The following is a 13,388-nucleotide window of genomic DNA, read 5'->3' as shown; positions in this document are numbered from 1 at the left end:
GCCTGTGCGAGCCTTGCAAACTGCTGATTTCCTTCTCTTACCATCTGACGATAGATTAGCTTGTGTCATTGACTGATTTTTAGGTCTTGACTTGAATATAAATTGCGCGTAACTGTCTTCAAAGTGAAGATTTACAGCCACGCCGTATGTATCTCTTAACAGTATGTGTCTGACTGATTTATATCATTTGTAAAAACATATATTCTTATAATGCTCCATAAAGAATTTAATTAATTTTGATTAGTAAATAAATCTGAATATAAAAGGGAACGCGTGCACATATTAAAATATATTAGAATAATAATATAAAATACGCATTATGTTTTCTGAGCAGCTATGCAGAAAATGTATATCAGCGAGAAATGTAAAGTTTTGTTCTGTTTCGTTTTTTATGTGTGACCGAGTCATAAAGAGTTTAGAACTTGATGAAAATTACACGAAAGGTGAAGTTAAGAGTTACAAAAACATTGCGTAATAGTCTATTACTGAAGCGTCCAAAGTATATTCTTATAAAGTCCTGAATTTCGCTATCAAAAAGTTTCAAGTAGAATATTAATAAAGAATGCGTCCGTGTACTGATCCTTCGGAAAATAACATGCGCACCAACACGCGGACGCTATTCTCGCCTAGTCGCTTTTATGTGCAGCGCATGCGACATTTTAAAAGCAATAACCTTTACGAGTGTCTAAAGCAAGTTTCTTAAAGCATTAATAACGCGGGTGCATATGCATCAAATTCACTAGTAATTTTCGATAGCGGGATCTTCATAGAAATTTTCACATAGAACGACAAAAGAATTCATTAGATGGGAATGATGATCGGCGCGTAATAAACCGAGCGACAAGCGGAGAATTTATTCACCGGCGTATATCGCAATTCGTATCGATGCGAAAAGTTTGGCGAAACATTACGACAGTTACGTAAACTCCCGGCGGAGGCAATATAATGTCATTATCTCGTGGTGCACGCTAAAGAACCGGCGCATCGCGAGATTTATGGTGGCATAATGTGCAACACCTATATGAACCTTTATCAACGAAAACGGGACTCTCTTCGGCGTTGACGACAAAAAGTCGATGGGACACACGTAAACAAATCCGCGAGAGTTCGCCGGCCCTCGATGTGCCATTCATTAATTAAATCTCGTTTAAGTAGTCGAGGCGTCCGAACGACGGTAAATAATGGGACAGGCGGCGGCATGTCCCGATAAACTGGGACGTCTGGGCGATCCTAACACAAACGTATATGCCGCCGTTTGTTTCTCTGTGAAATTAATTCGAACTCGGGGGTGCCCAGCTCGATTCACTGGTGCGTTCGTAATATTTCAAAGCAGTGAAAACCTGTCGATACAATGGCGACATCGGAACTTGTCTCCCTTTTAGGCTACTAAATAAATTAACTAGCAGGTAACGCCCAATTGTGATCATTTCGAGCGATTTTTCACGTCTCTATTTCGGGAGAAGTGTGTATTGTAATTGTTTATACATATATTATATGTATATATATATATATACATACCAAATATTGAGATTCTTTTTAAAATTTTATGAAATTATTGTCAAAAAACAAACATTAAAATTTGGATGTAATATATCGAGTATTAATTGCTTGATATCTAAATATCCATTATTTTTTTACTTTATATATGTATATGTACATTATTACATTAAAGAACCTGAAAAAATTCAAGTTTAGAGTACATAATGTTATTTCAGAGTTAATCTCACTATTGCGTATATTTTATATACATATATCCAACATGTAACATAATAATGTAAATAGATCGCGGAGATAAATAATTAATTTTACAAGAGTATCAAATAATAAATTAAATAGCTTATAAGTATTACTTTAAGTTGTACTGTTGTCGCTCCGTTGCTGCCTAATGCCTTCCTGGACTTCTTCTTCCTCCTCTTCTCTTCTTTTCAGGTTTTATTCCGTCGTACGATACTCACAAAAACACGATTAATTATGATCGCGCATACTAATCAATAGAACATGACAATGCGTTATTTCATTGCGCTCGTTATCATATGCGATTCTTATAGCATATTTTAAAAAAAAAACGACGAGAGAATTACGCATCGCACAAAGCTACGATGATGCCACGAAAATGGCAAATATATTTGTTGCTTATCGCGGCAATGTTAATATACGCTTTTAACGAAAAATATAAGTTTTTATTTTAAAACGACTATTTTGATCTTTATTTTTTGATTTTATTATTAGTGCGAAAACATATATATATATATTAGTTGTATTTCGAAAGAAATAATACGACGATACTGGAGTATTTTACACCGCTACCTGTTAATTCAAGTTACCGAATGATAAGGAAACATATAACAACATATAAATAAGAACGTATTTTGTACATATTATATTTCAAGGGGCAATACGACGACAACAAGTTATATAAACATAAACACTGCGCGAAGAATTTTGGGATGTAGTGAAAGAAATTTCGAGCTCGATGTTGTTTACATAGCGTGGCCTTGGCATTCCGTGGCGAGAGTCGGGCAAGTAGACAACGGCGCGAGACGTTCCGTATCAGTGAAATGATAACGCATTTTCGAATTATATTCTGCGAATATTCAAATTATATTTGTATATATATATATATATATATATATATATATATATATATAAACTGTAATATATTTAAACATATGTAATTTAAGATCGAAATAATTAATTTAAAATGAAAATATACTATTCATTAGTATTATCGCGGCGAATAATTATACATAATAAAATACACGTATGCGTTCAATATCAGAAATGTCGTGCGATCGTCATATTCTGCTAATTATTATGACTGTAATTAATCGTGTTTCCGCAAATAATATGTGAGTGGCAAAAAGGAATAGCAAGAACATGAAAAAACATCGAACAACGAGGCAATTATGAGGTGAGAAAAGTTTATAATTTATTTAATTTATATTTTTAAATATTATATTTTTTAGTTATCAAATTGCAATTGTCAATTTGTGGTGATTTCTAATTTGCATTATTTGCAATATAATGTATATAAAATATATATTATATATTTTTTCTTTTTCAATGCTTTTTTTATTTATTATTATTACTAAGCAAGTGAACTTATTGCGTATATAAAGATATACATTTATTTTATAATAATTGTATTTCTGCTTAATTAATGTTTCTTAATAATAAATTTGTTAAATCACGGGTATTTTGGAAATCAATGAAAAAATATCGCAGACGGAAAGGAAAAAAAAATAAATTGTAACGAAAACTATAACTGAAATCATAACTGATTAGTAACATTATAATGGATCACAACATCTAGTAAAATACATGATATTTCGTGTGCACGTGATATTATGATGATAGTTTAATCATCGACATACTAATCGCGGCACGTGACCTCGAGAGCGCTCCTTTGCGAACAGACGATGACGATACCACGTCGTTCAGGTGTACGTTGTCTGAATACGAAGTACGGATCCCGGTGACTGAATTTGCTTCGAGAGTGGTTTACGGGACAAGGGGGCAATAATCCCGGGGATGGTGGCGGTTCGACCAATATTGCGAAAGTTTCCAAGCTTACTCTTGCTCTGTTAAAGTTCAGCCGGTCGTCCCTTACGGAGACGACTGACACATGACTATAAGACAATAAGGAATGCAACTCGATGTTCTGCAAAAGTCGCTAGACATTGACGGATATTTGCCATTTTTTTCTTGGGATATATTGCATCATATTTTAAGAGGGAGGTGCACTCTCCGCGCGCATTTATTCGTCGTCAGACGACAATCGTATATATATATTATTAAATGTTCCGTGTTCAAATCGTATATATTATCAGATAAAACTGAAAGTGAATAATTTTACGGATTATTTATATCGCAAACTTTACGGATTATTAATGTTTTTTTTTTTTTTGTACAGTATAAAGCTGTTATTTAAAGTTTCTTTTAAATTATAAGGATTAATAAATTTAAGATTAAAAGTATAGAAACACACACACTCTAGTTTACTATTTCGAAATATTAATTGGTTATTTTTTTGTAATATTATTAGAAAGAATGACATAATAATTTGTTTTTGTTTTGGTCTTTCATGTTTCCATATTTATATTTAATAAAACTTATTGATAAAATATTATTCAATAAATAAAATTGATCGCAATAAACTATCGGAGATTTTAAACATTCACGTCGTGATATATCAAATTTTGAAATAGCGTCAAACGAATAAAATTATCGTTCATTTGCGGAAACCATAACCCGGATTGATTTTCTTGATGTACGCTTGCCTTTACTGCGGTAATTTGCGATTCTCGTGATATCTTTCGATCATTACGACCGATCTATATGACACTACAAGGTTATATTAAGCTCGGGCAGGCGTACAAAGAGCTTTTTTGTATCTATAGATTCTTTTATGAAACTAATGTAGGTACGTGACAAGACATCTCGTTAACGCCATTTTCGCGCGAGCAATCGATTATAAACGCTCAAAATAATCCCGTAGGAGCTCGATCAACTTTCCAACTCATCAAGATCATTGTATGATGTAGTTTAATGAGATGGTCATCGCGCTTTTGCTCGAAAAAAATTAGAAAATCGAATTAGTGTAGATGATACAATATTTTTATCTCCTCAATTTTTTTTTTATCTTTAGTTGTTTTTTTAAAACAAATTTGAGATGCGGTAAATTTCCTGATAATGAACGTAAGTTTCAGCAAATTTATTTATTATCTGTTAAAAGATGAATAAATTAATTTAGAATATTGTGATATTTATATTTATCTATTACATTACATGTCATGCAAAAAAAAAAAACTGCCAATAAAATACTCTTATTGTTTCAATGAAAGGATTGTTATTTGTCTTTTACAACGAGCGAACGCTTTAGCTATAAAATTCAAACTGTGCGGAAAAGAAATTCTGATCTCTTTTTTAAATTAACGCGATTCGTATTGTTTAATCATTTGTTCGTCAGTCCGCGCAAATTTACATCTACAAATATTGGCACAATTTGCGAGATTTAATATCTTGCCGTACAATTTTTTTTTTTATGCAGTTACGAGATTTACAATTTTAATGTTCCGTGCCTTCTGACAAGAATCAACTAATCATTCGCGAAATTACTATAGAATCATGAAATTACCTCGTCGAAAATGTGTTGCAAAAAGATTCGTAGAAATATAAGCGATCTGACATAACGAGGCGATTGACGATTTAGAAACGATTGAAATAAATGAGTCATGACTTTAAATATTATTCTGTAATAATTATAAAAATATTATAAAGCGATTTATTATTCATAGATTCACTTCCCTCGTGTTCTCTTTCATGTCTTGTATTATGTATCAAGTCGATAACAAAAGCTTCTGACTAAGTATCGGAGACTCGCTATCGAGAGTCATCCGATAATAAAATCTTCAACGGTCTCGTATGGCACATAAAGCAATGTGCGTGTATGGCCAGAGTGCTCGAAAATTCGACCATAAATGATAGATCCTGATGAGCCCCCAGATACCAGCAACAGTGAAATATCCTATTCCACGGACTCCTGAAACGCCCGTTAAAAGGTGCCTCTGGGTGTGGGAGATGCAACAGCATACAAGAGCGTTGCTCTCAAATCCCCTGAACTTGCGAGGGTTGGCTCGACAGATATCTACCCCGGCAAATGTGTAACTGCGTATGCGGTGTAACGCGTTCGCCATAGCGTCCCGTATATTCGCGGTTGGCTATAAAGGGAGTTCACAAACGACTTGCGCAAGCTTTTCTTCCCACCGCATTTTCCCTATCGCGGTCCGAACGACTGCACGCGGAATGCACATGAGTTTGCGTTGAAAAGCGTCGACGAACGAGTATAAACGTGCGATGTAATATTGCTACGTGTCGATTCGTCCGCTTCCGGTCCCGCAGGGCAAGAGCGTTTCTCACTCGTATACGGAATTGTTTGCGAAATTCCTGCGGAATGCGTCGGTAAACGCACGGTCGTCTCGAATTCGCAAAATTTAATTCGCGAAGTTACATTACTGGCGAAAAAGATACCCCGATTACGTTGAAATGAAGTGCGGCAAAGTTATATAATACAGTCGGCTGAAAAGTTAAATCCATTTCAAGATAAAAAGTCATACAATTTATTATTTATTCATATCGTACAAATGTATTTTTCAATATAAATGTATCGTTCGATAAAAACACATTTTAAGAAAAATAAATTTTTGAAAGAGCAAAAATATTCATTTAAAAGAATCAAGATGAGATTGGATGATTTGAAATAGATATGCAGATAGACGAGTATCTTCTTACCTTTGTCAAATTATAAAAACAAAGTGTCAATTTGATAATGAGTATAATATTGATAGTATAGACAGAGAAAGAGAAAGAGTGAAGTTTAGTGTCAGTCTAAAATGGAAACAGTCTTTGGATATGGCAAACGTTTACGAGAAGGAAAATAGCGTTCGCATTTACAATAGTTTACATTTTACAATAATCTTGAACTTTGATGACCGCCAATAGTACGCGAAGCGGAATGGCAAGCTAGAGATTGTACTGCTGGTACGTGCCAATCTGCTCTCCCGAGGTTTCGTATAAACGCGATTTTCAACCACACGAGTTTTCGGGTAAATTTGCCGAGGATGTAGGGGTAAATACGCGACTATTCTGTTTTTCCTTACATGAAGATTACGCCAAGTAGTTTACCATCGGGCGAATGTTTACTTGTTACTTCGCGGTCGATGGAATACTACTGGAATATTAAAGGTCTGAACAAGATTAGTATTTGTTCTGCAATTGGATTGGAACTAGGTCAGGAAACGTAAATATATGTATGAAGTCAATATCTCATCGAGTTAATATCGTAAAATAAATTGATAAGTTTCTAACGACTTTATATTTTACTTAAGAATAATTAAAAATTTTATTACATTTTAAAAAAATGTCAGAAGTGAGAAAAAGAATATTGTTCGTTATACATTCTCTATTTTTCTTATATTTACGTACCTAATTATCGATAACGTTAATATCTTTGAATAATTTTTTGGAGAATTTAAAAGATATTAACGTATATCTTTGGAGAATTCTTTTAATTATTTTATTAATCGACGCGTATTGAAATGGAGTAAAATAAAAAAAAAATTAAATTAAAAAATTGTACGGGTCATCCTATATATCTTTGAAAGGTGCGGGATTTTGATTTCTTTCGAGGAAAAAATTGGCTTCAGTTCGGAGCATATCACGTCTTCGTGTAATAACGGATCGTGGAAACTCGTACGCGTCATCGCTCCGTAAGCTCGCAATCTACGTAGGGTAGATCCCTCATACATCTCCCAAGGATCTTTGCGGCTCTCAGCACCCTGCGCCGCATGTGTACTTTAATTAGCTCGGGGTTCCTCGTTTCGTTCGGCTTGACGATACCTTCCAGCGACCGATTCGCGAAATTGTCTCACGTGTTCGGGGTTCAGGCTTTATTTGCTCCGAACTTTGGAGATCCGGAGAGTCAGAAGTTACCCGAAATCGAAGTTCCGCGATGAAGTGACAGCACTGCGCTATCTGAAATCTTAATGTAAGTAACGACACAGTGATTACCTCGTCGTCGACTTTATCGCTTGGGATGTGTCGCTGTCGAAATGTTTGATTTAGCAATGACCGACGACTGGCCAACTTTGTAATTCAATCGTAATATGAAACTGGGTGTCTGCGAATGATACGATGAAATTAGACCTGTGTTGTTTCTGTCGTAGTACAAGCTGTGATGGCATACAGAGGGATCATATTCTCTTGAACATTAGAACTTGATCGAATGATTCGTAATTAGTTGTTAATAACATTTATTCTTATTATTTTTTTTAAAGTGACAATTTTTTAAAATATAAATACAATATATAAGATATATTATAGCAGCAATTTTATACTATACAGATATGAAGTATCATATTGGCTGCATTCTTTTACAGAATGTTTAAAAATCGTTTAAAGTTCAATGTGTAAAATATATTTTTTTATGTTATCTCGAACGTGTCATATCTTATTGTTGGTCTTCCAACAAACTATGTTTGTAACAATTTTTTATCACTATCAAATTAGGTCAAAAAAACTATAAAGACTATATAATGACTAGAATGAAAATTAAAATACAAAGTTAGACTGTAAAGTCAGACTACGATAAATATTGTAATTATTTATTTTAATTGCCAGAAGGGGAGGGGGGACATTATTCGATTTTGAGAAACTAAAAGAATTTATTTCCAGATGATTTCACATTTCAGGCAGACATTCATTATATCGAATAGTCAATTACAACTATTCGTAAACCTAACTAATCTAATTAACCTAATTCGTAAACAATAACTTTATAGATAGATTACACTATATATATAGTTAGACATATTTATTTAAAATCAAAATAATAAAATTTTTTGTAATATCATAAAAAAATTTCATCTTATTTAAATATTATTATTATAATTATTTTTATTTTTATTGTATTAAACTTCATGAATTGAAAAAAGATAGGATTCCATTTGATTACTACGTGACTACTTGCTTATTAATTCCGAATGATTTCGAAGGACAAATGTACACGTGACTAGCACATGTTTGACGAGATTCGTGAGCCAAATGCGGCTTACTCCAATCTCGGAAAGAGTCCATCGATGAGCGTTATCTGCCGGAAAGCGATAAATACATAGATAAACAGTCATCTAATAGAAAGATATATATATATATATATATATATATATATATATATATACAGAGAGAGAGAGAGAGAGAGAGAAAAGGTAGAAACTCGCGCACATTCCACAGTAGTATCGTAACCACGTCATGAACATGACAGAATCGCGTCCGAACGGAGATTAAAATTCATGTCATTCGTAACGTTTGGCGTGCACGCCTCTCACGCGTCGGGAGGAAGCTTTCTTGTTATCTGTATCAGTGGTCGTTACTGCCGTTATTACGCGCACAAGTCTCACTGACGGCGGAGAATCAGAAGTGTTCGGCTCTCGCTTTCATCCGCGAGTCTCTCTCTCTCTCTCTCTCTTTGTCACGCCACGAACGTAATTTGCGTCGTGCTACAACACGCGTGTTTCTATATGTTCTTCTACGTCGCGTCTAAACGACGACATCATGACGGCCGAGTACGAGCACAGTGACTCTCGGATGCGATCGCGTAGAACGAAGAGCGTAACGAGAGCGGAGGAGATCCAAAAAGCGGAACAGATGGTCCGCAGATCGCAGCCTGACAAGCCGTGAGTAACGCACTGATATACACAGCTAGTTCCGCATATCTATTCACTTATGCGCCTGTGCCTTGCGTTTCCATTGCATATTAGGGGTATCCATTTCGGCACGATGACGAATCGATTATCAGCCAAATATAGATTCTAATGACGATTGTGCACGGTTACGGTGAGAACGAATGTTCGCGATGTCGCCAAATACATAGGGATGTAAAATTTTTAGTATCTCGGAGAGAAACACACGACATAACAGACACACTTCGTTTAACGTGCGCATGCGTATTTCGTATCGTATACGGGGGGAAATACAACGGGAGGGGATACCCCATTCTTGATGCTCGCGCTCCGTCTCGTTCCGTTTCACATTCCGCATCTCTCTTCAATGAATGTTATAATCGATGCGGAGGTCAGCTGCCTGGCACCTCAGAGTGCGGTCGAACTACAGCTCGTTTCACGACACGCATGGATATCTCTTACGAGCTGATTGCGAAATAATGAACTCTGGACAGGTGCGTGTATCCATATTAGAGAAATGAATGGCAATGTCATAGAATATATTACTCGCAGAAATCTTTATGTTCAATGCAATGACATAACGTTTCGTTAATGTACATAAATATTATTTTTAATTTAAATATCTTAATAACTTAAATAATTTAAATATCATTTTAGATTAACATATATTGCGCGTATAATTTATTCTTAGTACTATATTTGAATTTTTTATAGTGCGTATATAAATTTCTAGAAAGGATATCTTTTTTCTTCAAAAAATTAAATTTTAATATATTAAACATTACATATGTAATGATTTATTGAAGAGATATATTAATGAATACAAATTTGACGGAAAGTTTAATTGTGAACAGGCGTGTTTACGTCATTAACATGATATCGGTAAATATTTTGCTTGATATAGAGCCGAGAATTTAAATATTTTAAGTATTTACAAAAGCGGAAATTTCATTAATTGACTGTTTGTCTTATGGAATATACAAATATTGCGTAAAAAATTGCATATGGATATAAATTGCGTATAATTTATGCATAATAACAATTTATTAAATATCTATCTTTTATGTTAACGTCATAACATCAGAACGATATCAATCCATCGTCAGTGATGTCTTATTTACATATAGTGTTTACAGTTTATATAATAAATTTAAATATTATTTAAATGATTTATCATGTTAATTTTGAAAAGATTATTTAAACCGTACATGTGCGTGTATATATTAGAAAATAATATAATTAACATAAAATAATATTTCGTGAAAATTATACATGAGAATAAAATACTTATAGAAGTTATAAAAGTTAAATGTTAAATGCAATGCAACATGTTTTATTTTTTTTTGTACATTTAAAATTACAATATCTTATTAATTCTCGCTTGCGGTAAAAACGTATGACACACACACACACACACACACACACACACACACACACACACACACACACACACACACACACACACACACACACACACACACACACACATATATATTTATCCTTATGTATGCATAATAATATCGATCGATTATAGATCATAGTTTTGTTTAAGTGTTTATGCACTATGCAGTTGACCTTATGTCACTTCAAGAAATAGCATTGCATTAAACTTGTTTTGATAGCGTCTCGAAACTATTTATAATACTATTAAACTATTAATATAAAATTAGATATGTATTTCTAGATATACGGAGTATCGATCATTTAGTTCATAATGTAAACAATATTCTGACATTTCAAAAGTTTGCTCTATTGTCAAACTGGATTAAGATTCGTTTCGATTGCATATAATTAATGCATACTTCTTGCTATTTCAGAGTTTAACATCGAAACGATCTATTCTATTCTGTCCAAATGTCTATCAACAAAGTCGAGTTAGAGTTCGATTACATTATGCTTACAACTTTGAATATAAATCAATCTTTAACGAGATTGATCGAATTCGAGAAACTTGGGGGAAATGGTCATGGGAGAAATGCAAAATTTAATCTCACGAAATATATTTTAATTTGATTGTTATGACGTTTGCAAATAAGAGTATATGCAAAACATGAGACAAATTATAATATGAAACTCCATAAATTTTTGAAACTACTTTACTTGCATTTGATTATTTTTATAAACTTTTTAATAACTTATATTAAAGATAAATTAATTTATTATATATTATTTATCTTTGTCACATCAATTACTTAAAATTCAAACATCAATTAGTTAAAATATTTGTTGACATCAAGATGTAATTGAAACTCCGATATTTTTTGAGTTTTGCAAGAAGTTAAAAATTGACGCAGCTAAAAATATCAGTTTTAATAGAATCTTAATTTATAGAGTCGAGAAATCTTCATTTTTATATTTAAAACGTGTGACACGTGACTCGGAATTAATAAAAAACAGACTTATAAAAAAATATGTTTTGCATGGTTTGATCGACAAGCTCCAATTTCCAATAATTCAGTATATTTATAACATCTTCGTGGCATATAACATCGAAGAAATCTAGTTTATGTAGAATGATTGATTTTGCGAGATATTAGATATTATTTAAAATTATAAAAATTCTTTTTCTCTCTTTTTTTATAAAGTAATTTATTTTCTCAATAAATTAAAAGAAAATGTCTCTATATTATATTATCTTTTATCTTTCAATGTTAATTGGATCGAATAATTTTCTTAATATTAATATTTTAGAGCAATCATTTATCACGCGTATTTCTATCTCACGAGAGAGAGTATACGATATTATTTTAACTATAATTCAATAATGCCATAAAAATATCTGCAAGGCTAACTACTGCTCGCTTGAAAACAAATAAATACTTTTTTAAATGCTACATTGCACAGTAAAACATTTATTTTTAACAAATTAAAATCAAATGGTACAAGTTTGAATAGATTTTTACTGATAAAATAAAAAATTGTCATTTTGTAAAATGTTTTATTCAATTATTCGTATAAAATATTTATATAAAATAACCATGCAACAATGAATTTTGCAAGGGGACTTTTTTTTACAACAATATGAAAATTTTATTACTAAGCACATTTTTTTTTTTGAAATATTAGTGTCACACAATTCCCATATGTAGAACTCACTACTTTCATTAATTAATTTTGCGAATAATTCAAATAATGACTATAGATGTTAAATGGAAAAACATTAAGCTTGGTGCTTATATATTTATAGCAGTACACAAATTTATGCGCGCGTTATCGAAGCAAAATAAAAATTACATAAATAACCTGATAATTTTATGTCACGATTATCAATGTGTGAATTAATGATTCAAAATATATTCGAGGTCATTCTCATTCATTAGAAACTGCGAAATCATAGGTCAAGGTTAAGGACTATGAACTTTCGATCACGCGAATGCACGAACAAATTAAACGCCTCCGTGCGCCTCGGTGCGCCTAATTAAGCTCTGGGTTGTGCCGAGGTTTTGCTTCGATGCCTCAGAAACTCCTTCGTGAGGTAGTCGTCACTCTTCTCAGACTTCCGGAACCACTGGCGGTTTCCATAAAGTGGAACGTAAAGCGAGCTATGCGCGCTGGAACGTCACTTTCCCGTGCCGTTAATTAAAATGTTAATTCGGGTGACGCGGCAAAATCACTCTGACGTGATGTTGTCGTTAAGCTTTTTCTCTCCGATCTTCGCGTCATATGCACTCGATAATACGTCAATTTTTCTTTTGCAAAACAACAGTAATCATATAAAATTTAGTTTACGATTTTGCATTACTTTTTATGAATGCTTGTTGTTACTGATTATTTTTCTGAATCTTGGATCCCATAATGAGAATGATTTTATAAAAGGATCGAATTAAATATAGACTTACATATAGTTTTTTAATTATACTTATTTCTGATTTAATGTTTGATACTGATAAAATTTTGTTATAATTCAAGTTTTGCTTTTGTTCGATTATCAATGTTGTAATTTTACTGAGATTTAATTAATGCTATATTATAATTTAATATATAATCTCTCTTTTGTTCATGAAAATATTTCTTACTGGAATTAAATGAATTTTTGTATTACAAATTTCTTATGCAACTATATGGATTCAGGAATGCAATTGCTCTATTATCAAGTGCGTTTCCGTTCAACCGAACATTCCACTTGTAATGGAACCTAACAAATTGATGGGC

The 13,388-nt window shown here is 32.8% G+C and overlaps 1 protein-coding gene across 3 annotated transcripts in view; it reads left to right on the top strand.

The window, feature by feature from the left end:
* The first annotated feature begins 2,524 nt into the window (after positions 1–2,524).
* Positions 2,525–13,388, top strand: part of LOC126855054 (diacylglycerol O-acyltransferase 1) — an 89,910-nt gene continuing 79,046 nt past the window's right edge. Inside the window, exons 1-2 of one of the 3 annotated variants that reach the window (XM_050602402.1) lie at positions 2,525–2,607; positions 2,780–2,911. In XM_050602402.1, the coding sequence (XP_050458359.1) occupies positions 2,907–2,911 (5 nt within the window). In that variant the 5' untranslated portion in view covers positions 2,525–2,607; positions 2,780–2,906. Of the gene's footprint in view, positions 2,608–2,723; positions 2,912–8,800; positions 9,231–13,388 lie in introns of those variants that run through there. The other 2 variants (XM_050602401.1, XM_050602400.1) reach the window with 2 other exon arrangements.

The sequence above is a fragment of the Cataglyphis hispanica genome, chromosome 15 (assembly GCF_021464435.1).
Source record: "Cataglyphis hispanica isolate Lineage 1 chromosome 15, ULB_Chis1_1.0, whole genome shotgun sequence".
Classification (NCBI taxonomy): domain Eukaryota; kingdom Metazoa; phylum Arthropoda; class Insecta; order Hymenoptera; family Formicidae; genus Cataglyphis; species Cataglyphis hispanica.
This window is presented reverse-complemented; position numbering and strand designations above follow the sequence as displayed.